The following is a 23,595-nucleotide window of genomic DNA, read 5'->3' as shown; positions in this document are numbered from 1 at the left end:
CTGCTTTGAGAACACTCAGAGCACTTGCTAATAAATCAATCAATCAATTTCGCAACCACAGTGCCAAAAATAGCCATAAGAAAAAAATGTAAATACAAAATGTCGCCATGAGAAATACATCCATCATAAATATTAAGACACCATTCGGCAGTCTGACAAAGCGCTATGAGGCTGGGAGGGCAGGAGGTTTTGGCAGATTCACAGCAGAGGCGAGATGGAGGAAGACAGAGGGAGGGGAGTAAAGCACAATGAATCAACCAGCCGTCAGTCACCGATGAAGTGTTTGCAGTTCCCGTGTTCTCCTCACCACCGCACGACCTGGCTGCCATAGTCCTCTGTGGTGGCTACCTCCTCTAGCACCTTCACCTCAACCTCCTCCTCTTCCACCTCCTCTGCTCCTCCTCCTCCTATTCCCAGTCTCCAGAGTTCAGCCAAATAGGTCCTGTGCAGCCGCTGTCTCTGCTGCCTCTCCTGCCGTCTCCTGAGCCGCTCCTCCTGGTGTTGCCTCTGGCGGTTATACTGGTAGCGCCGCAGGAACAGCTCCTTGGCATACTCGTAAAGCTCCATGTCGAGGGCGTTGAGCCCTTCGATGCGCCACCGCACCTTCTCGCTGATTCCCACGCTAGCAGCTCGCGTGCTGTTGATCTGCGTGAAGGGCCGGATGAAATGCAGGCCAAACGTCCGTTCAAACAGATACTGCGTCTTGCGCTGAAACTCCGTCAGGCCAAAGAAGGCCATGTTGCGTAGGTTGGACTTGGCGCTTGCGAGCAGCACGCGGCCTCTCTCCAGCTCGCTCATGGACGACATGTTGTAGCATCCCACCAGGCTCAGGTCTGCCAGCATGCGGACTTGCCGGTTGTTAGCAAGGTTCGAAGGGCAGTTCATGAAGTCAGGAAGGGGCACCCCTGTCCAGTCTTCACCGCTGTAACAGGCAGGAAGCTCATCCTGAGTGGGAGGGCGACCATCACACATGTGGAGGGCAGTTTTCCAGGTAGCCCCACGCTGCACGTGCTTCCACTCACTGAGGTAGCGTGACACAGGGTCACGTAGCATAGTGATGTAGTAGTAATTCCTGCAGAGACAGATTAAGAGACGCGTTAGACGAGGTGCTTGGCATGCACATCGCACTAGCTTAAAAATTAATTCCAAGGTAAAGACCCAACAATATTGGACATGACAGGAGGAGGTACCCAACAGCATTCAGAACCAGGCTCCTTTTTTCCAAGAGGTAGATAAAAAATCTGAACCCACACTCATTTCTGTATAAACATAAAGTTCACTAAGTGAACATGGAGCAAACATGTTTAAAAAGGTCCAGCTTTTACTTTGAATGTCTCAAAGGTCTCCATTTCCAGTCGGCATCGAGTGTTAGCAAACGAGTTGGTGTCTTTCACGCAAACTACAGGCAAAAATGACCGTGTATGTGTGGGCGTAGCCTAACTGGCACAAAAAAAAGAAGAGTAAAAGTAAGCCAATATTTACATTAGCATAGCTGAAAAATAATAATGAAGGTTTACAGGCAAAAAATTCATAAATCATAAACATGACTTCCCCTAATACCACAAATCAGGCTTTTTGTTTGTTGTTTTAATGCCACGCTAAACTAAACACCTGCTGCCTGTAACTCAATATTTGCATACTGACATAATTTCACTTACAAAGGCAAAAATTCATATTTCAGCTGATCCGCTCACAGTTTATGATGTTTTTTCAACCACTACATAGATATATTTTCTTTATCATTCTCTTTTAAAACCTCAAACTTCAACTGAGTTACAACAGCACGTGGTATTGAGTACAGGCAGTACTCAGAGAAAGATACTAAGGTCGAAGAAACGTGTCAGCGAGTCACATTTTCAACACAGCGAAGGAGGATGAAACTATACATCAAATTTCTCATATCCTGCCACAGTTAAAAAAAGAAATATGAGCGGAAAAAAGATAACACAGCGTTGGAAGTATATGGAGTGCACTGAAAGTCTGATTAGGGTTTAAATGAAAAACATCACTGAGTATGTCTGAGGGTGTTAGAGAATAATGACATTGAAAGAAACACAAACCAAGCACGCATAGCATTTAATATCCTGCAAATGTGGAATTATTTTTGTTTTTGTCACACCAATTTGCTCCTTCCTGCCTCTAGTAATGAGTTTTTTCATCTCCAGCACCTTTCCTGTCTCTGATCTGCCTCTAACAGCGTTTCAAAAATTGCTGTAACCTAGCTGCACGGAAGCCTTTCAGCGAACAAACACAGCTTTCTGCTCTTATCTATTGATTTCAGTGATGACCAGCATAACAACAAGGTGACTGAGGGAGTCATCGGCAGGAGAAATTCAGCCATTTTCAAAAGTTTTTTTATTCCTTCTACTAAACGAAAACAGCATAGATAAAGGAGAAATTGAAAATGTTCGTCTTGTGTGCACAGATCACCATGACCTTACCATGTCATGCAGAAGCCTGACATAAGGCCTAAATAAAATAAAAAGCGGAACATTTTCTTTCTTTCATTCCGCACAGCTGAATTTTACTTTCTGGGAGGTTTCAGCTCCAAGGACACTTACCAGCAATGCTGCACTGGAAAATTCTCTTTTAAACCTATTTGCAGGAATGGTTTCAGCACATAACGCAAAAAGAAATTTCCTCATCTACTGGTCTTATGACTTGTTGATGTACCTTTCTTGAACCAACTCTTACCCTGCAGGTGTAATAATCCCTTATGGTTTGTGTGTTTCTTTTTATAGTGTAGCATATGAGTGTGCATGTGTGCGACTGCGTGATTAGCTGAAGGTGGGTTTAGTATGCTGGTGCTAATAAAAGCAGTGCCGGAACACACACATTTCACATGGTGCTTTAATTTGAGTTACAGTTTTTATCAGTCAGGCTTGAAATGCTTCACAGTTATTGTGAAGCCTCTTTATAAAACAAAACACTGAAAATTGCCCTGAGTGACAGCCGACAACTTCTGAGATCTAAAAATCACAGATGGCTAACACAGAGGAAGAGATGATTCAAACCTAAGGCCAATTAATTAGAATTAATAAACTCTTAATAATAAAAAATTAATAATAAACTCTTTAAATAAATAAAAGAGTTGTGTCTTTGCACTCTGGGGGGAACCTAGAGTACGTGGAGAGAGCCCAGTGCAGACACGAAACCATTGCAGTACTGAGTGTATAATGCAATGGTAAAAATTATCCTAACGAACTCGGATTTTTGCTGCCTGTTCAAGCCCTCTCGCTCTAAGCTTTCTGCTTAATTTTGCCTTTGTTTGACCTGTTTTTCAAGACATTATACATTTGATTCCTGTTTTACTGAGTTTTTGTAAAAGTATCTTTCATATTGTTTTAATTTTTAGTCATCGTCCTTTAAGAAAAATACTTTTGATTACATTTTTACAAAGGACAAAATGAAAATCAAAAAAGGACACCTATCATGAAAGGAGAACTGTCTGCAGTGATGTTATGGTAAAATGGTAAATGGCCTGCATTTGTATAGCGCTTTTCTAGTCCCTAAGGACCCCAAAGCGCTTCACACTACATTCAGTCATTCACCCATTCACACACTGGCGATGGCAAGCTACGTTGTAGCCATAGCTGCCCTGGTGCGCACTGACAGAGGCGAGGCTGCCGGACACTGGCGCCACCGGGCCCTCTGACCACCACCAGTAGGCAAACACGGGGTTAGTATCTTGCCCAAGGATATTTGGCATGCAGCCAGGAGGCAGCCTGGGATTGAACCACCGACCTTCTGATTAGTGGCTGACCTGCTCTGCCACCTGAGCTACAGCCACCCCATGTTATGAAAGAAATTAATACAAAGGAGATGAATTTCATCTCATTTTGCTAGTGAAAGAAAAGCAGAAGTGTTTGACTGTAGCATTAAATATTTCTTTGGGTGATGCAACACAACATTAAAACCAGATGCCAAATATCGTTTAGGTTCCTCGAATGCTGTGAAAACAGTTTTGAATCGTCGAGGTATGGACAAAGGGCCTCTGGATTCAATTCAATTCAATTTTATTTATACAGCACCAAATCACAACAACAGTTGCCTCAAGGTGCTTTATATTGTAAGGTAGACCCTATAGTAATACATACAGAGAAAAACCAAACAATCATATGACCCCTTATGAGCAAGCACTTTGGTGACAGTTGGAAGGAAAAACTCCCTTTTAACAGGAAGAAACCTCCGGCAGAACCAGTCTCCAACTACAAGATGGTGACATCTTGTAGTTTATCTCGCCAGAAAGGTGGTAGTGAATTCTTTTGATTGGAATAATCTGACGTCTGAATCTCTTGCCAATGTAACATCCACATGAGTCCCAGGACGTGGTATTAGCAGAATGCTGGACTGTTGGATAATGTATACCGGATGTAAAAAGAGCATCTGTACAGCTGTAATAGCTTAAACTTCAATGCTAAACTGAATAAAATGTGATTAATTGAGAGAGCATTTGTGCTACAGAGTAAAGACTGCACAGCCAAACAGCCCTAAAAGGTCAGCAATTTAGCAATTATTGCCAGACAGCAATATCAATCAGTTGTGATATATACTTAAGTGAGTGGTGTAATGATATCACAGCAGAACACCCGCAGACAGACACACCATCCAGAGATAATAGCCATGCACAGTGCAAGCTAAGTGAATTACTCTGCCGTCTTTACTGAGTTGAACAGACAGCAGTAGATGGATGGGCACACAAGAGCGCCTCACAAAAACAGCCTTTGTTGTACTTCCTGGAAAACATCTCAGCCTTTTCCTCCTCCTGCGCCTATCATCTATCTGTACAGCTAACCACAAGACAGTCAGATCAATAAATGTCCATGCAAAGCAGCCTTTGTGTGTCTGTGCTTTCATCATGACCTATTGACAAAGAGCAGTAAATGTCAAAGCTCTCTGCTTACTCGTGTCAGGGACAGAGGCGCGGGTCACGCGAAGAAGGTCAAGAATGATTCCTCACTGGGTGTGTAGTCGGAGTCTTCTCATGCAGCAAACATAAACTCTCACTTTGATCGAGAATTTTATGGCGTTTATGAAAGCAGAAAATAACCATGACCTCAACCATAGGAAGTGTTCTTTTGAATCTGAAGTGGCTAAAGTGCTTTCAGTAGAAACATTTCACTCTAAAACGGAAGGTCTTGTTAAAGAGCATTTGTTGAAAGCTGAAGTAAAGTAAATTTGTTTTGGCTACTTGGGAATATTAACTCATTTGTTAGAATAAATGTTTCCCTGCATTCATGAACTAACGTTTTCTGTCCACTAGTTGTGACAGGGCAGAGAGCGAACAGGACAGAGGACCAGCATAATTAGCTAAAAAGGGCGAAAACAATAGCAGAGGTTCGGAGTCCTGCAGAGTGAAGGGATCATTTTCTTTTCACATAAAAGAAAATGTGAAATGAACTGCAGTGTAGCCCCTCCGCAAATCACTACCTGAGGGGTTTGTGTCTCCCAGAAATCCCAGGGGCTATATTGTCTGGGGCTTTTGCCCCCTGGTAGGGTCTCTCATGGTAAATTGGTTGTGGGTGAGGGACCAGACAGAGAGCGATTCAGAAGACCCCTATCAGAAGACCATCAAGGGAACAATTCATCCTGCCAGGGATAGGGTTACTGGGGCCCGGCCAGGCACAGCCCGAAAAAGGGACATGGGCCCTCCACCTGCAGGAGGCACCATAGGGGTCGGGTGCTTTATGAGCTCCTGGTGGGCCGATCCCTGGCTACCAAGACTAGCAATTCACACAGTCATTTAAGGATAGTATTAATTTGGTCATTTTACCATTGTGATACCATATACAGGGTGGGCCATTTATATGGATACACCGTAATAACATGGGAATGGTTGGTAATATTAAAGTCCTGTTCGTGGCACATTAGTATATGTGAGGGGGCAAACTCCTCGAGATGGGTGGGGACCATGGTGGCCATTTAGAAGTCGGCCATCTTGGATAGAACTTTTGTTTTTTTCAATAGGAAGAGGGCCATGTGACACATCAACTTTATTGGTAATGTCACAAGAAAAACAATGTTGTGCTTGGTTTCAACGTAACTTTATTCTTTCATGAGTTATTTACAAGTTTCTGATCACTTATAAAATGTGTTCAATGTGCTGCCCATTGTGTTGGATTGTCAATGCAACCCTCTTCTCCCACTCTTCACACACTGATAGCAACACCGCAGGAGAAATGCCAGCACAGGCATCCAATATCCGTAGTTTCAGGTGCTGCACATCTCGTATTTTCACACCATAGACAATTGCCTTCAGATGACCCCAAAGATAAAAGTCTAAGGGGGTCAGATCGGGAGACCTTGGGGGCCGTTCAACTGGCCCACAACGACCAATCCACTTTCCAGGCAACTGTTCATCTAGGAATGCTCGGATCTGGCACCCATAAGGTGGTGGTGCACCATCTTGCTGGAAAAACTCAGGGAACGTGCCAGCTTCAGTGCATAAAGAGGGAAACACATCATCATGTAGCAATTTCAAATATCCAGTGGCCTTGAGGTTTCCATTGATGAAGAATGGACCCACTATCGTTGTACCCCATATACCACACCAAACCATCACTTTTGTTGTTCCAACAATCTTGGAGGGATCCATCCAATGTGGGTTAGTGTCAGACCAATAGCGGTGGTTTTGTTTGTTAACTTCACCATTCACATCAAAAGTCCTGTTCGTGGCACATTAGTATATGTGAGGGGGCAAACTCTTCGAGATGGGTGGTGACCATGGTGGCCATTTAGAAGTCAGCCATCTTGGATAGAACTTTTGTTTTTTCAATAGGAAGCATTCCTAGATGAACAGTTGCCTGGAAAGTGGATTGGTCGTCGTGGGCCAGTTGAACGGCCCCCAAGGTCTCCCGATCTGACCCCCTTAGACTTTTATCTTTGGGGTCATCTGAAGGCAATTGTCTATGGTGTGAAAATACGAGATGTGCAGCACCTGAAACTACGGATACTGGATGCCTGTGCTGGCATTTCTCCTGCAGTGTTGCTATCAGTGTGTGAAGAGTGGGAGAAGAGGGTTGCATTGACAATCCAACACAATCATATCTGTTATTAACCTCTGTCTCTCTTCCACAGCATGTCTTTATCCTGTCTTCCTTCTCTCACCCCAACCGGTCGCAGCAGATGGCCGCCCCTCCCTGAGCCTGGTTCTGCCGGAGGTTTCTTCCTGTTAAAAGGGAGTTTTTCCTTCCCACTGTCGCCAAAGTGCTTGCTCATAGGGGGTCATATGATTGTTGGGTTTTTCTCTGTATCTATGAAGCGCCTTGAGGCGACTTTTGTTGTGATTTGGCGCTATATAAATAAAATTGAATTGAATTGAATTGAATTGAATGGGCAGCACATTGAACACATTTTATAAGTGATCAGAAACTTGTAAATAACTCATGAAAGAATAAAGTTACGTTGAAACCAAGCACAACATTGTTTTTCTTGTGACATTACCAATAAGTTTGATGTGTCACATGGCCCTCTTCTTATTGAAAAAACAAAAGTTCTATCCAAGATGGCCGACTTCTAAATGGCCACCATGGTCCCCACCCATCTCGAGGAGTTTGCCCCCTCACATATACTAATGTGCCACGAACAGGACTTTAATATTACCAACCATTCCCATGTTATTACGGTGTATCCATATAAATGGCCCACCCACCCTGTACTATTGCTTCCTCCTCCCCACTATTGCCAAAGTGCTTGCTCATAGGGGGTCGTATGATTGTTGGGTTTTCTCTGCATGTATTATTGTGGGTCTACCTTACAATATAAAGCACCTTGAGGCAACTGTTGTTGTGATTTGGCGCTGTATAAATAAAACTGTATTCAATTGAACTATAAACCCTTTTTTATGGTTTTTAATAAAGCTTCTTTATAAATGCAATGACTGTTCTAGTGGCTATTTGATTGATGCCTGAGATTACAGGCTCTATGTTTGTAGATACCCCCTAACATTTAGCATTAGGTGCACCAATTACTTAACATTAACATTAGCTAAACTTGACATAGTCTTGCCAATGATTATTTTTTCCAAGTAATTGACATTCTATAATCTGCAATACAGAGCTGAGAAACTCTAGCTTTCCAACCTTTTCCTGTGATGCTCATTGCTTTTGCATGTTAGTTCTATCCAGCATGATCTCTTCTTTATCATCCATTTATATCAGATATCGTCTGCCTTCAGTCCTAGTTAATTCCACATGTGTCAAATCTTTCAGGCCTGAACATTTTCAATGTTTTCAGGTTCTCGGTCGATCGAGCCAAAGCCTGATGCTCATTCAAACCTCAGAGAAGTTTGAACAAAGCTACCTGAAGCTACGGTCAAATAATAGCTCAGTCATTGCCAACACACAACAGTGGGTGTGAGATCATGCATGTTGGTCCTGAAGGCAAAATTAAATCGGCTTGTCGTATTTTGCTGGCGATCAATCTGACACCTTGTCAATGTCCTCGTTGCTGCCTGTCACCTTACCCCACACAGCAAACCTGCAAACACTATTGATCGCCCTCTTTCCATCTCTCTTCCTGATTGTCTCTCTCTTACTCTCTAAATCATCATCAAAAAGCTACAGAGGAAACTCACAGCAAAAGATCGATATGTGCCTTGTTAATTCACTCACTACCATCAAGGACGCCATCAGACTCATGATAAAAGCCTTGATGGAAGCTTTTCATGCCACAGAAAAACCAGCCAATAGAGAAGCTGTGTGGATCCACAGCAATCTTGTTTATTTTCTCTTTTAAAACCTGAAAATGGATTATGTTGTATTTGAGACCCTCGTATTTGCTATGGCTCAGCTTTGTACTGTTCCAATACACGCTGTGAATGAAGTATCGCTTTCTGAGGTATTTCTATCAGCCAAGATGGGAGAAGAAGTGACTCTTAAAACAAGCACAGGGCAGGACAATTTCGCTCCTGAAGCCCGGGGATTGATAACTTACGCAGTTGGAGCAGATCAATTTTAAAGGTGTTTCTTTGCCCCCAAGGGATCTAACATGGAATTACAAATTGCCTCAGCCACCGCCATCCTTAGTCACACGCTCCTGCTGTCTCCACATTTCAGTTTCATCTTTCCAGAAGTCATTTTTAAATGCTAAAATTGACTGATTTGCCAACAATATTATGATTTGAGTAAATAGAGAAGAAACAACTAGTTATTAGTGTTTATAGTAACTTGTGGTTACTAGTCAGTAAGTAATTTAAGTAAGTAAGTTCATTATTGCATTATCTACTTCCTTTCTTTTCATGCTACAAGTTGGAAATAAACTCCTCTTTGTGCATTTACTTTTTCTATGTGGATGACATAGCAGCTGTATGAATCGGTGCACATTATTTCCATCCACCACCCTGTCCCTGACGTATGGTATCAGTTACTAGCTATCACAGACTGGTATGATAGCACAATCCAGCTACATAGAAGATCACCCAGCTGTCTATCCAAGTTTAGGATTTATTAATACAAATATATTAATGTAAATTTGTATTTGTAGTTCAGTCAGAATAACATCAAATAGAGGTTGTGGAAAATATTTTTCTTTCATTAATTCATCAAATAATGAAAATCTTGTCAAAACAAACTTAAACAACCCCAATGAAGAAGATAATCTGAGTGTTAAACTGTATAAATAAATTCCCCAGTCCCACCCATGGAAAAAAATCCTTAGATTTTTTTTTATGAGGCCAGAATAAGCCTGTATATAAATGTCTACAGCAGCTAACGCTGCATTTAGCTATCATTCTTTCTCAAATTGCCTCTTGGTGAATGGAAGGCTACAGAAGAGCAGAAGGAAAAAGTTAGAAGAGTTTGAAAAAAAAAAACCCCACTACAGACAGCGGATATCTGCAAATCCAGGAACAAGTTAGACAACTGGAAGAGGAATGTCAGAGGGCAGAGGTAAAGGGCACGTTATCAGGATGATCAAGTGAAGCTGCTCAGACGAACTGAGACCACAGAAATCTCATCTCATCAGGCTCTGGGCCAAGAGGTCAAGCGGGATCCATTTTCACTCTTCTGTACTAATTTAATCTTTGTGTCCCAATTACAAGCAAAATGATCCCTGTCCCCATCTGCAGCACAGCGGGTTCACCATCCACCAAGCACAGCACACACAGAAACTACAACACAGTACTTTCTCTTTGAGTAGTAAATGGTCTCTCAGAAGTGCACTCTCCCCTCCGAAACATTACCCAGTTGTGGAGAGTATCTGCAGGTACCACTGCTTGATAACTGATACAGAACATAGATTTAGAGGGAGAGCTTGAGGAGAGAAGAGATGGGCAAGGGCTGCACTGTGATCTTCATTGGTCAGAGATATCAAAAGCTATTTTCAGCAATAAAAAAAGCCTCAGGGATGGTGGTGTGGAGACAAGGGGACGGAGAAAGACGCGGTGTCCAGGCAAGCCGGGTGTGAAGGTGTGGTTTTGCTAAAAACTGGGTGATAGACTACCTGAAGAGCTGGAGGCCACTTATATTTGAATTGAGTAATCAACAGTTCAATATAAATTTATATTTGCAACAGAAATCTCCATTTATGAAAAAAATAAAAATGTCTGCCTTTCAGATGTAATTCTCCATAAGGTTCTTTTTTTTTCCTTTTTTAGACACAACCATGTCAAGAATAGCACCAGGGACATCAGCACACTTACCTGGCATGTGCAGATTTAGTCATTACAGTGTCTTAGCCTCAACCTTACTTTGACATCTTAATCTTTGCAGCTTTGTCAGGTGTCAGCTTTTCCTCTCGGTCCATGTACATAGAGTAGGGATAAAAGGAAGACTGCACTTGAAAAGGATACTAAAATGAAGTAAAAAGGACTAAATCTGAAGTGTAGTCCCTAAACAATTTAGCAGTTTCATGTTGGCTCGTCTGTCTTATACCAAAAGATCTAACCGATTTTAATCCTTTTTAACAAAAACTTCCTGCTTTTGATTTTTTTCCCCTTGTTTGAACAAAATCTAAACACACACCAAAACACAGCCAGTCCCCACCCATCCCCACCCCCCTCCCCCACAATAAAGTCTGTCTTCGACTGTCCCTAATCCCCCGAAGGAGTATGAAGATTACCAAGATCCTCTGAAATATCTCTTATTTCTCACTAAAATACAGGACACTGCTCACTGCCTTAAAGAGTGCAGTGAAAGCTTTGATTTTTTTCAGAATTCGGGCAATTTTACTTTTTTTCCTTCTACTTTAACACTATTTCTTTACTTTTTAGGAGAAGGATTTAAACCAGACATTTACACACAAAAGAAATGTCTAGATAAAAGATACTTGTTTGTGTAACTCTGTGTCTCTCTTATTATGGTTAGATATCAATCAACAACCAGACTACTAAACAAGCAGTTGGTGACAGTGGGAAGGAAAAACTCCCTTTTTACAGGAAGAAAGCTCTGGCAGAACCAGGCTCAGGGAGGGAAGATTGGCACTTATGTCATTTTTTTTTCCAGTTGAAAATGGAGAAGCAAGAATTACTTCTCTGAAATAAGGTGCTGTCTGAGAAGTGACACCTGTCATTCAGGAGAATACTGCTGCAGTTACCTACACCCTAAGCACTGGTGTAAATGCTACATAGCTGTAGTAACTTTCCTCAAGCAAACCAATCAATGTTACATGTATACTGGGGCCATAAGGTTGCAGTTTTTCAAGGCAGTTATACATGATTTTCATCAGATGTCAAATGCATCAGTGATCTGTTAAAGACTTAAAACAATAAATAAAAATAAATCATACATAAAGTATAAATAATAAAGCATAATAAGTAATCAGAGTAAATATCAATAGGTCAACAGTTTGGTAAAAAGAAAAAAGAAAAGAAAATAATAAAAAAATATATATATTGTAAATGTGACCTGAATCATAAAGCATGTGATTGAGGTCACCTTTACAATGATACTGGCATAACAGGCTAGCTAGGGGATAAATCACCCTCTGACAAGTCATTCAAAATGTGATATTTTGAATGCAGACAGACGTCACTAAGAATCTGGTGAGGATATGTTGTGTCACGAGTGTGAAAAGACATACGCTAACACATACCTCGGATTGAGCGCATCAAGCGTCTACACCTCATCATCAAACACTTGGTGTCATATACCTCGTCTGCTGCCACCAAAGGCTAGTCAGAGCTGTATAAGGATAGGAAGAATTTGCAAAGGAAAAAAAACCCCTCAATGCTAAACCTGTGGAGATTTTATCCCTTGTAAGCCTACATCACAATATCAGACTGCCGCATAGGATCTCCCAAAAGGCCTGTACATTTACCCTTTCCTAAAAATAAAACTCTGGTGTCAGGTACTGTACATCTACTTTCCCACCCACAGCAAGTGACAAATTAGAAGTTGTGAAATGTCTCCTATACAGAGGTGTGCAAAAATCTACACTGTACATTTCAGACTGGTATCTTTCTGTTCTTTCAACGATACAGTGTAACATTTAGGCAGATTATAGTTTCGTATTAGATAATGCCACTTATCTCGTAAGTGGCTAACTTAAAATCTCTTAATTTTTTTAAATTAGTCGCACAGAATTACAAAAAAAAAAAAAGACAACAAAAAAGATAGTAGACATAATAGTCTTAGGGGCATCAAACACGAATATCAGAAACATACATCAGACGTCTATGGTGTTATTTTTGTGCCACTATTCTGAGCGCACGTAAAAAGAATTTGAGCGCACGTAAAAAAAAATTCCAGGTGTTGCATTTTGAGGAGAAATTTATTTTGAATGAAGAAAAGCTAAATTTGAGTGAACTAAATTCATTGCTGCGTGTAAAAAAATGTATTTCAGTGTTTGCTATTATCCATACACACACACACACAATAGCAGCCCCTCTCGCTCAGTTTTTGCATTTGTGCTCGCTCGCAATGTGTTGCTTGCGCTCTCAACATTTCTGCCCTTTCTGTACACCATTATATTTGTGCCACAAAACCAACCAATCACAGACTTGGATGCAAAAAAATCTGATTGGCTGTTTTGGTCTCCAATCAGCTCAAAATGACGAAATGCAATATCCCAGAATCCATTTCGTCCAAAACTCAAACGAGGCAGTGGTGGAGGAACACAGAGTTTGAAATATTACTCTTTCTGGGTCACAAAATAAACTTTTAAGATATTTTCATGCGAGAATGGTGCTGTGTAAACTTCAAATATCTGCTCAATTTATCAAGACATCACATATTTGCAAAAGTGCTCTAACTTTTTCGGAGATGCCTGTTACCCACCAGCTGACCGGGTGGTCACTTGGGTTAAACATAATATATAAGGCTGAACTGACAGAATAGTGGCACAAAAATAACGCCATAGACGTTTATTGTCTAAAATTAAATCACAGAATTGTCAGGCCTGAACTTTCCAGGGTTGGCTTGCCTAGACTACCCACTAATGTTTAAAAAACACTAAATCAACAGTATCCTTTACTTTCATTGTTTGTCTCTTCAGTCGCTTGTCGGGTATGCTGCCTGCCAGCTTTGCATTTCTATCTCCCCCATTGTTTTAAATTGTACTATAACAGTAGCACAAACTAGCATTGTCACACCAGCCAGTGCTAGCTTTTTTTGGCTTCAGATTAATAACCCTAAGTTAATAAATGGTAAATGCAATAAGTTAAGCAGATAACATGCACAGGAATATTTCTCATAAAAACTAGCCACTATAAGCTACTGTCATACCAGAAGATGTAAACTGTATGTATGAAATTAAACGCAGAAGTAGATTTTACTGACTATGAACTGGTGTAATTAATGTTGTTGTCTTTAAAAAGTTACAAATTGTCATTTAAAGGAATCCCACACCCACTTGGAGTGTTTTTATGATATCTGGTTCCTGGAGTTCTCATTTTCTTTTATTTTTGCATTTGTCACACCGATTTTTAACAGCTGTGTTGTTGTCAGCAGCCTGAAATGACCTCATGCGAAAGCATAGACACTGAATTACAGTCAAAGGCAAGGTTGACAGTAAAAAGACAGCATTATGCCCACAGACATTTAAGGTTTCCCCCTTCAGAATGAAAGAAAACCTCAATAATACACACCCCTCTCTGAAATCTCCACATAAGGCTCTCTGACTCATTGCCACTGTGAGGGAAGATTAATGTCAAGAGACGTTTTTCTCCCAATAGACTATTATTTCCATAAATAATAAAGTATTTCAGTATTTTGATCAAAACTTTCTTACCTTTTTTCCTTCTTGGTTACTAAACCATGTCAGCTTCCTGTTTCTTGTCTTTCCATATTTTAAAGCCTTTAAAGCCATTATGGCCATCAGTAATAGGGTGCCATTGCCAGATTAATAGCTAAGACCACATTATATGTGTAAGGAATCCTAATTAAAACCCTGGCTCATCTGTGTTCTGGCCATTCTTTGTTTAAATCTGAAATAATGAGGTCAGTAGTAAGGTTACACTCTCTGACTGCTCAGTGTGAGGCCAGCAGTCGAGGACGAGCAAGACTGCCCGGCAATTCAAGCAGGGCTGACATGTGGCCTTACAGCAATTTCATACCCCGTTGCGATCTGAATGCTATAGCCCCGTGCTGTGAGCACAGCCCTGAAGGAGGCTTTGGCAGTGGTGTGCCTATCAAAAACTACTTGAAGTGGCCATGTAAGTTTTACGTGTTAAGAGGGAAATTACGAGACATAAGGATAGCTGGGTATGCTGCTTAGATTAAGTCAGGGGTGGATGGGGGGAAAAAACGGGAAATGGCAATCACAGTTCTCATTATATTCTACTTTTGTGAAAGGAGTATTTGTGTTGTGTTGTGTGTTATCAAATTCACTGTCACCAGCTTGCTGCTGGTCTTACAAGCAAGAAAAACTGTTTGCATGATGCATCCCTATAGCTGAACACTGAACCTGTTTTATGCCAACTCACCTAAAAATGAGGAGTTGATTAGTGATCAGTCTCTAATTTTAGTTGTTTTTTTACTCACTCACTGAAAAATCTTTCAATATGTCAACAACCTACAATGACAGCAGCATAAAGAGAATAAAATGATAATTACAGATATGAAACATTTCCACCTATTACAGTGCAGGTATGGTCAAGTTTCTCTAATACCCTGCTGTAGTTTATGTATTTTCTTGTGTTATTAGTTTCCACACTGCCAGTGTGTGTGGGAGAGAGGTGACTTCAAGGTGACTATGAAGTGCTGCTCAAAAGCAGACAGATGGTGCTTCTGTATCCAGAACATACCAGCAGGACCAACAACACACAGCAAATGTGCAAAATATTCCCGAAGTACATTAATAAGAAGAATCCAGGTAGAGAAGATATTTCATCACTGAATTGTGTGACCATGAAAAGAGACCGATTTCAACACAGCCAAGGTGTAGATTGTGAACATGCCCTGAAATATTCTCCACATTCAGGGTACAGCAAAGAATTTTTAGACACACTTCACCTCATTTCAAAATCCCCTGAGACCAAAATATGTTTCATTATGCAGTCAGCTAGAGAAAGCAGGGAAGCTTCAGTGGACATATACATTCTTGCCTAGTAACCAGTCGCTTTGCATGACATGACCTGATAAAAAAAAAAAAACTGTAGTTAAGTTATCAAATGCATTGTTTTTTACCTTAGGGGCCACATTCATACAGTTGCCACATTCCATTTTATTTTTTATTAATATGAAAGTTTTCCCACCGTAGTCAAAAGCAGTTCTATAATCAAAATGATTAAAAACAATGATTATTAAAGGAACTCACCTGCTGGAGCCTCCCTTGTGTTTACACTGGGACAAAATCATAGAAATATTTCACAGGCGGTGGAAAGATTATGCAAACCTTCAGTCTATGAAATGTTGATGGATTGAAAAAGACAATCGACCTTGGTAGCAACTGGAGGAGTCCTCTCAGCAGCTTCACTGATGTCTTATTTATAATGGCAGTCTATAAGGAAACTGCTTTCTGTGTGATTTTTAAGAAAAACATTTTTAACCAGAATAATGCCCAATGGACGAAATGGGAAAATGGGAAACACCATCGGTTCACATAGAGAGAGATGGAAGTCAAATGAGCTTCATCATCCAAGCTGCCTTATCCAAGTTAGCTTATCCATGCCTTATCTTATTTTCTCCATATCTAAGAACCTAAAGCAGCAAACTGAAGAAGATCCGCCTAGTGTTCACTACATTAATTGGCTAAAAAACCACGGTGTCTCTCAAGTCATCAGGTGGAGATCTTTTAAATCTTCCTCGAATCAGATCCAAGCATGATGAAGGTGTTTTCAGTTACTGTCTTCCTGTACTTTGGAACAAGCTTCCTGTTGACCTGAGATCAATTACATCTGTGCACACATTCAAAAACAGACTAAAAACCTTTTTTCCCCGCACAGACTTACACTTAACAGCTGTGTTTTCTCTCCATGTTTTATTTTTGCCATTCTCACAGTCTTAGGCCATTGTAAACCTACACAGGTTCTTTAGTTTTTATCTTATGTGTTAAGCACATTGAGTTTATATATAATGAAATGTGCCATAGAAATATAATTGCCGTTGTCAAGGGTGACACACCTGGAGGCAAAATGAGGTCCTAAGTCAACTGATGGTCATCCTGGAAGGAAGGACAAGTACCCACAATGCCCTCTCCTAAGCCTAGTCCTATAAAGTTCACTCTGTTTGTAAGACCAAGAAGTGTTATATCAAAACAATCTGCAAGAGTGGAAGCTGCCCTACTGGATACTGAAAGACAAAGGAGCAGATCTGAAGCAGAAACTCTTTTCCACCAGAGATCGCTACAACTACTCACAGATCTTGTGGTGAATCTTGTAGCGGTCCCTGCACACAGAGCTAAAGGAGACTGCAGTGGGCAGCACATAAATGCAAAAGGCTAAAATATAGAGACACAGCAGCAGAGGCAGAACAACGCAGCTGGTGTACTCAAGTGTTCCCTATTGAGGTGGGATGCAGCAGATTTGTGTGTGGCCACGTCAACAACCAGACTCCTGGAGAACATGGGGGTTCAAAGATGGGCTTTTCAACTTACTGTACCATCAAGTCACTGTTACACCCTGCTGAGTGAAGAAGCAGCAGTACCTTTGGAAGAAGAGGAAAAAATTCTTAACTAGGCCACAAGATATCCAACGTAAGGGGTAAAATCAGAGGAGGGCACGCCCAGGATGCCAAGTATTAATGTAATGCTCTCTTGAAGTTTCGTAGGCTTATTAAGGAGAAACCCATGAAGGACAGTGCCCTTCTGATGACCCTGGTGAATTTCTTACCCCTCCCACCTTTACAACACTGATTATTCTTAGGGATGTAAACATCAAGTCTTATAAGCTTAACCAGAGCTATTTCCATATGGCTGCCAAGTTGCAAGACTTGCTTCTACAAGGACTTTGCTTAAGTCTAAATTTAATTAAAGCCATTAAATGCTGGAAAATTTAATTCAATGAAATTTAAAGGCGCAACACAGGAAAGAGGCAACAAACTAGATACAAAACCTTATTTGCGAGTCTGTGGGGAATGACTAGCCTGAAGCAGCTGTTAGAAGAATGGCAGTTCCTGGATTTTCTACATTGGCCCTTCCTTTTTCCTTTTAAGCCTTTTTCTAACATCCTTTTAAAGCTTTCATTGACAAACTTTGATAACAGAGCAAGCTGATGCTTTACGACTTTGAATTACATGTCTTCACTTAATGTGACAACAACTCAAGAAAAGAGTTATGACCACTCAAGCGGCATCGGTATTGAAGAACAAGCTGATGTGGGTTAATCTACATTTGCAATAGCAGGAGTTAAACAATGGAAGCAGGATATGCCCGCTCATCTGGGATGTGATGAGATCAGCTCCAGATAAATGATACTTATGCACGGACCCTCCAACTATACACGGCAGGTGCACAAGCCAAAAAGGTACAAAAGCACAAGCTTAACCTTGATGAAAAAAATCAAGCTAATAAAGGTCTCTGAAACATAAAGTAGCAGAAAATGATAAAATATAAACTTTTTACCCATGTTATGTGTTTTTGTCTGTCTCTGTCTGCAAACTACATCACATCCTGCTTAATGTAGCCTTGAGATAAAAGTGGGCTTCATCTATTCCCAGGTTTGATCACTGACCGTCTGCACTCTCGTTGCTATCTGTGACTTTAATATCAACATGCTTTGACTAAGTTGGATTTTCTTTTGCAGTCAGTCAAGGGAAAACATTTTGAGTGCTTTGCTACTTATGATTATGCCCTAACTTCGGTATAGTATAAAGCAGCGAGGATTATAGATATTTGGGAAAACAGCTCTAACACTATTTAACCTCTCTTTAGAACACAGGGATCAAGGCTGAAATACAAATAAATCTAGCGAGGCAGGATGATCTTACAGAACGGATCAGAGTAGCATTACATATCGTATTAAGATGAGTCGTAACACGTCTCTATAAAAACGCAAACACACACGGACTCAGTTCTATTTCTCCTGCTCCCTTCGCTGTGTGCGTCACAGTCCATCGTGAATGGTCTGCATCGCCTGAAGTGACAAGACAAGAGTCTTTCAGTTCTGATAAAGCTGCATGAAACCTGGTGGCAATACAGATGACTCTGCGATTCAGCAGCTTTAATCTAAAACGACAGAAAGCCTTCCCTTAATTGTTCCTTTCCTTCCACGGCGCTCTGCGCTGCGTAATGGTTCCCCAATATTTCTTCCTAAAGGTGGCGGACAGAAAATCAAGCAAGCATTATGCTGCGGGAAATGAAAACTTCGGGTGACAGATTTGTGGCTGTTAAGTGAGTTATGACTCACAGCTCTTCCAACAAATTCACGGGTATAAGCTGAGTTGTGACTCATGGTGCATTTGGCTCCGATTTGATACCTTCTTCTAGAACATACACACAGCAAATTGCAGCAGCACACTGAATGCCATTAGACAGCAGACGCTGATTCGATCCTTATTAAGATGCCAGATTCCTAAAAGCCACTCAGGAGCAGCAGTGACCTCTGACCTTGCTGTGGAATGGCAGAATGAGTGGTTCTCTGCATGGATCAATGTCACATTACCAGTGAGCTCGTCCCCCGAGGTACTTTGGTGTCCTATATCAGCGATTGTCTGGTGCATATGAGCCACAGAATAATTGACACCCACAAGTGTTCATTTTACAGTCATTATCTCCATGAGTGGAAGCATGATCTCCCATCTACCACTTCCTGTTTTCTTTTACTCACAACACAATATAAAATGACTATTTTAAATAGAAAGGGCTGCATAAACCAGATTTGTTTCCATCTTTAAACATGAAGTCACCTCGCCAGCCAGCTGAATGTCAACGCTAATGAGTGCTGATTATTCTCTAGCTATTATATTGAGTTGACAAGTGTTGACTGAAGTGTTGTTGATTCACTCATAGCGCTGATTTGGCTCTGAGGTGACTCCTCAAAACTATTCCAAAGCCTTAAATTAAGTCTGATGGCTGCCACTGAGAGCAGTTAATGGATTTGGAGGATTCTTGAAGGCACTCCTCGTCCTCGTCTAGCCCCTTTAACACTCACAGTAACATATGGAGATTTGCTCTCTCAACCAATTGCAGAGCAAATTGGCTTCAACACGCAGCCGGAACACCTCAGAGGACCGTGCCCTTCTTAAGTGATTTACTACCTTAAGCTTAGCTGTGCTGCTCCTGTAATTACAGCAAATTGAAACAAACCTGCGGATGAGGAAGCGACTTGTCTGCTCAGCTGTTTGCAAGTGTGCTGGAGTGGACATGCAATGCGGTGCTCATGTTGACACTGCAGCTTTATCAGCCCTATACCCTGCATTACATGCCAATAAGGAGAATTGGTGTCATGACCTACAATGTTGATTTGGCACTTCAAGATAAGCAAAGCAGATATACAGTGGGAGAAAATAATTATTTGATCCCCTTCTGAATTTCTAAGTTTGCAACTTACAAAACATAAAAATAATAATAATACATTTTATTTATAGGTGCCTTTAAATACCCTCAAGGCCACATTACATTAGTATCAATCAATTACAGATCATTACATGTTCAAAAACAAAAAAAAAGAGTCAATCAGTTAATCAATACTCCTGATGGCAGCTTGTTATGTGTATTAAGCACATCTGCCACAGAATCGATTTCTTCCATTCCAACCTCCCCACCAGAGAAAACGGAGCTCTGTGGCATCAAATTGATCTGCCATGTTTGGATTAGATTTAACATATTGATGATTGGTGATTTAACATATCACCTTACCATCTATATCATTGTGATACCATATACTATCACTTCCTGTTAAAAGGGAGTTTTTCCTTCCCACTATCGCCAGAGTACTTACTCATAGGGGGTCATATGATTGTTGGGTTTTTCTTTGTATGTATAATTGTAGGGTCTACTTTACAATATAAAGCACCTTGAAGCAACTGTTGATGTAATATGGCCCTGTATAAATAAAATTTGAATTGAATTCTTTTTCTGCTAAGGGTGCAGAATGACTTCAACAGATTGATGGACCAATGGGCATGGCCAAGTAAAATCTTTGACAAGAACCTTCCTCCTTCAGCTGAGCTGAAGCTTCAAGCTGCCAAACAGCAGCCAAAAAACTAAAAGACTTTTTGAAGTTGTCCAAAATCCTTCCTGAAATGTCTGCTAACCTGGTGATCAACTACAAGACACGTCTTACCGCTGTCCTTGGCAACAAGGATTTCTTCACCAAGTGCTAAGTCATGTTTTGCTTTGGAATCAAACACTTATTTTATTGAATGATATGCAATGATATCAATTTTATGTGTTTTTTTTCTGCATTTCTGCCTCTCTCCATAAACATGAAGAGAGTGTATTTCTTTGTAAGTGAGCAAACTTACAAATTCAACAAGGAATCTAATAATTATTTGTCCCAATGCATATCTTAGCCTATTAACTATAAAATTACAAACACATTTAAAAACACACAAAAGAATACAGTGATTTGAAAATAACTGTGGACATTGAAAGAGTATTACAAACAGAAATCTTTCTCTAATGGAAATCACTGCATGGGCTCTGGAACACATCTGAAAAGCATTTTCTCTCAATGTAATTCACCCCTGACTCGTGCAAAATTCCCCGGGCTAAAACTAATTCAAGATGAACTGAGGCAAAGTGGAAAACTGTCTAGTGGACTAATCAGAATTTGAAATTCTTTTCAAATCTCATGAATGCCCCCGGAGCTAAAGGACGATTGTCTACGTGCAATCACTGCACTCAGTTCAAAAGCCAGAATTTGTTTTATTGGGGAGGTGCACCTAACTGCCTGCCACACCATTTCCAAGGAAGCCCATTGTCTTGATTATTTAGGTAGAGGGTTAAATATGATGTATTTCCATTTGAGAGGGTTGCACAGATTTCAAGACTGTAGCTCACACGTTCACTCAGTTCAGTATTTAGCAAAAAATGTGCCAAAAAATGTGTAGGAAAAATATGCAAGGTGAATACATAAAGGATCGTCAGGTTTTGACGATAAATTGCTTAAAACATGAACAAACTGTGAAAGCCACCTCAATAACACTTGCTTGTTGAGTCACTCACTCATTAGTTTAGCCTGATTAGTCACTTATCCATTTGCCCTTTTGTTTACCTACTTAATGAATGATTGAATTAGAATACAGTTGGCTTTTTAATGCATGCACTCATTCTTTTGTTCTCTTTTACTGACTGATTGAGTGAGTGAGTGTGAAAGAGAGGTTAGAGATGTCTTTAAGTTTCATTTTCAAATTAATTCATTTATTTCATTGATTTATTCATTCTTAAGCTGATAAGAGAGCCAAATGCTTAAAGTGAATAAATGAGTGAATCAATCTGAATAACTGAGGTTGAATAAATTAGAAATCAATCACTCAATCAGTGCCCTGTTGCATACATATGTCGGAGAGACTATGGCTAACTTGAATAGAGGAATAAGCAGACTTTATTTCTATTTCATTGTTTGGCTTATTAACACAATGAATAAGTGATTCAAGAGTGATAGTGTGCCTCACTTATGTGTAGCACATACAGTGGGTTGACATACAAGTAAGAGGTAGCTGGTTGAGTGAATTTGTCTGTTTAAGAAGCAGTTAAAACATGAATGAAGGAATGAATGAAATAACCATAACCGTGACCATATCAGCTGAGCAAACGGATCCACTGATGAAATAATAAGTTAATTAAATCACGTTCACAAACACGAGATTGCACCTGTCCAGCAGGTCACCCCTCACCTTTTGCCATTTGGGGTGTTCTTCTTGTCCCTCTTGTTCATCACTACAGGCACGCAGCTCGTGAGCTCGGTCCAGTCTGCATGCAACCCGCAGCTCCAGCCCGTGGAGAACCGCGAGAAAAGCCACGATTCGGCTTTCCCGGGCCGGTGGCAGGTGCATTTCCTCTGGCCGGCCAAGCAGTCGCAGGGCTGCTCCAGCTGGATGTTTTTGACCAGGTGCCGCCCAAACGTGGTCCCGCCGGTCTTCTGTATGTGCAGGAACACCATCACATCGTCCCCGCGGATGTTGAAGTCGACGCGCCGGTCCAGGTGCCGTTCCGTGAAGTTGAATCTGGATGTGATTTTGGAGGGGAGATCCTCGTCCGCCTCCGGCTCCGTGTAAACCAGCTCCAGCCCCGCAGAGTAGCGCTGGAAGAGCCCCTTCTCGTCACTTCTGAAGTAGCAGGTGTTGCTGTCCGCCGGGCACACATACTGATAGCCGATCATGAGGAAGAGCACCGCCGCAATGGGGATGAAGATGAGTCTATTGAACTTCTCCTCCATGGTGGAAAACTCCTAAATCACGCCGTCGGCACAAACGGTAGCGTGACGTCCGAGTGGGTCCTCTTCCTCCCCCCGTCTCATCCTGCACTTTGAGCTCAGGGTGATCGCCCGGAGTCTAAGTCCCGACGGCAGGTGAGAACTCTTCCTGCTGGGAAGCTTTGACCGGCCTCGTCCTGCACCAGGACAGCACCACTTCTCAAACTTAAGGCTGTCACTTTGAGTCCAGCTGCTTCCTCAGAGGTTCAAACATATTTCAGCTTAAATGTGTCAAAGTGCTGGCATAACTCTGGTGCAGTAACAGCTCCCAAGCACTCAGAGCGGAACCACGCATCATCCCCGCTCGCGGTCCTGCCAACTGCTGATCGGTATCTTAGCCAAGAGTAGAGCCAGGAGCAAGAGACAGACAATTTAAGAGATAAACTTCCGCTCAAGACTTTCAAAATACATTGCTTTACCATATTAAACTAACATGAAACAATAGAGGTAAGGTCCAATTAGACTACATTGCTTGACTATATGCAGTTAAAAAATAAAAGAAATATCAAGGCAATATATTTTGCATATTCTTTATTAATGATTTCTTGTATAATGTTGTTGGTGTTTCTTTCAGCTTGTTTGAACTCTGAATATTACTTTTCTAAATCAATAAATAAATAAAACTTTTCACTGTATCATTTTGGTTTGAGTGTTATTCACACTGTCCCAGCAACAGTCCATCAAAACTACACTCAAACTACAAATTACTCATTACTCAGTCCAGACAGACTAGCTCACGCATTTTAGACCTTGGGCCTGTTATAAGCTGTTTATCAGCCCAGATCATCCATCACTATTCTTCAATAACCCAGTTCGCCTTGCCTGTTATAGGTACTGATGTACTTAAATCACACAGGGAGTGC

The 23,595-nt window shown here is 41.1% G+C and overlaps 1 protein-coding gene across 1 annotated transcript; it reads right to left on the bottom strand.

The window, feature by feature from the left end:
- Positions 1–23,088, bottom strand: LOC120723511 (heparan-sulfate 6-O-sulfotransferase 3-B-like). Its single transcript, XM_040014995.1, has 2 exons — positions 22,155–23,088; positions 1–1,072 (listed from the first exon to the last, which is right to left on the bottom strand). Exons 1-2 carry the CDS (start codon positions 22,694–22,696, stop codon positions 304–306), a joined length of 1,311 nt encoding a protein of 436 aa, XP_039870929.1. The 5' UTR covers positions 22,697–23,088; the 3' UTR covers positions 1–303.
- Between the last annotated feature and the right edge of the window lie 507 nt (positions 23,089–23,595).

Source organism: Simochromis diagramma, unplaced genomic scaffold (assembly GCF_900408965.1).
Source record: "Simochromis diagramma unplaced genomic scaffold, fSimDia1.1 OVJJ01000680.1, whole genome shotgun sequence".
Lineage (NCBI taxonomy): Eukaryota > Metazoa > Chordata > Actinopteri > Cichliformes > Cichlidae > Simochromis > Simochromis diagramma.
The sequence above is the reverse complement of the archived record's forward strand: the minus strand, read 5'-3'. Positions and strand labels throughout refer to the sequence as shown.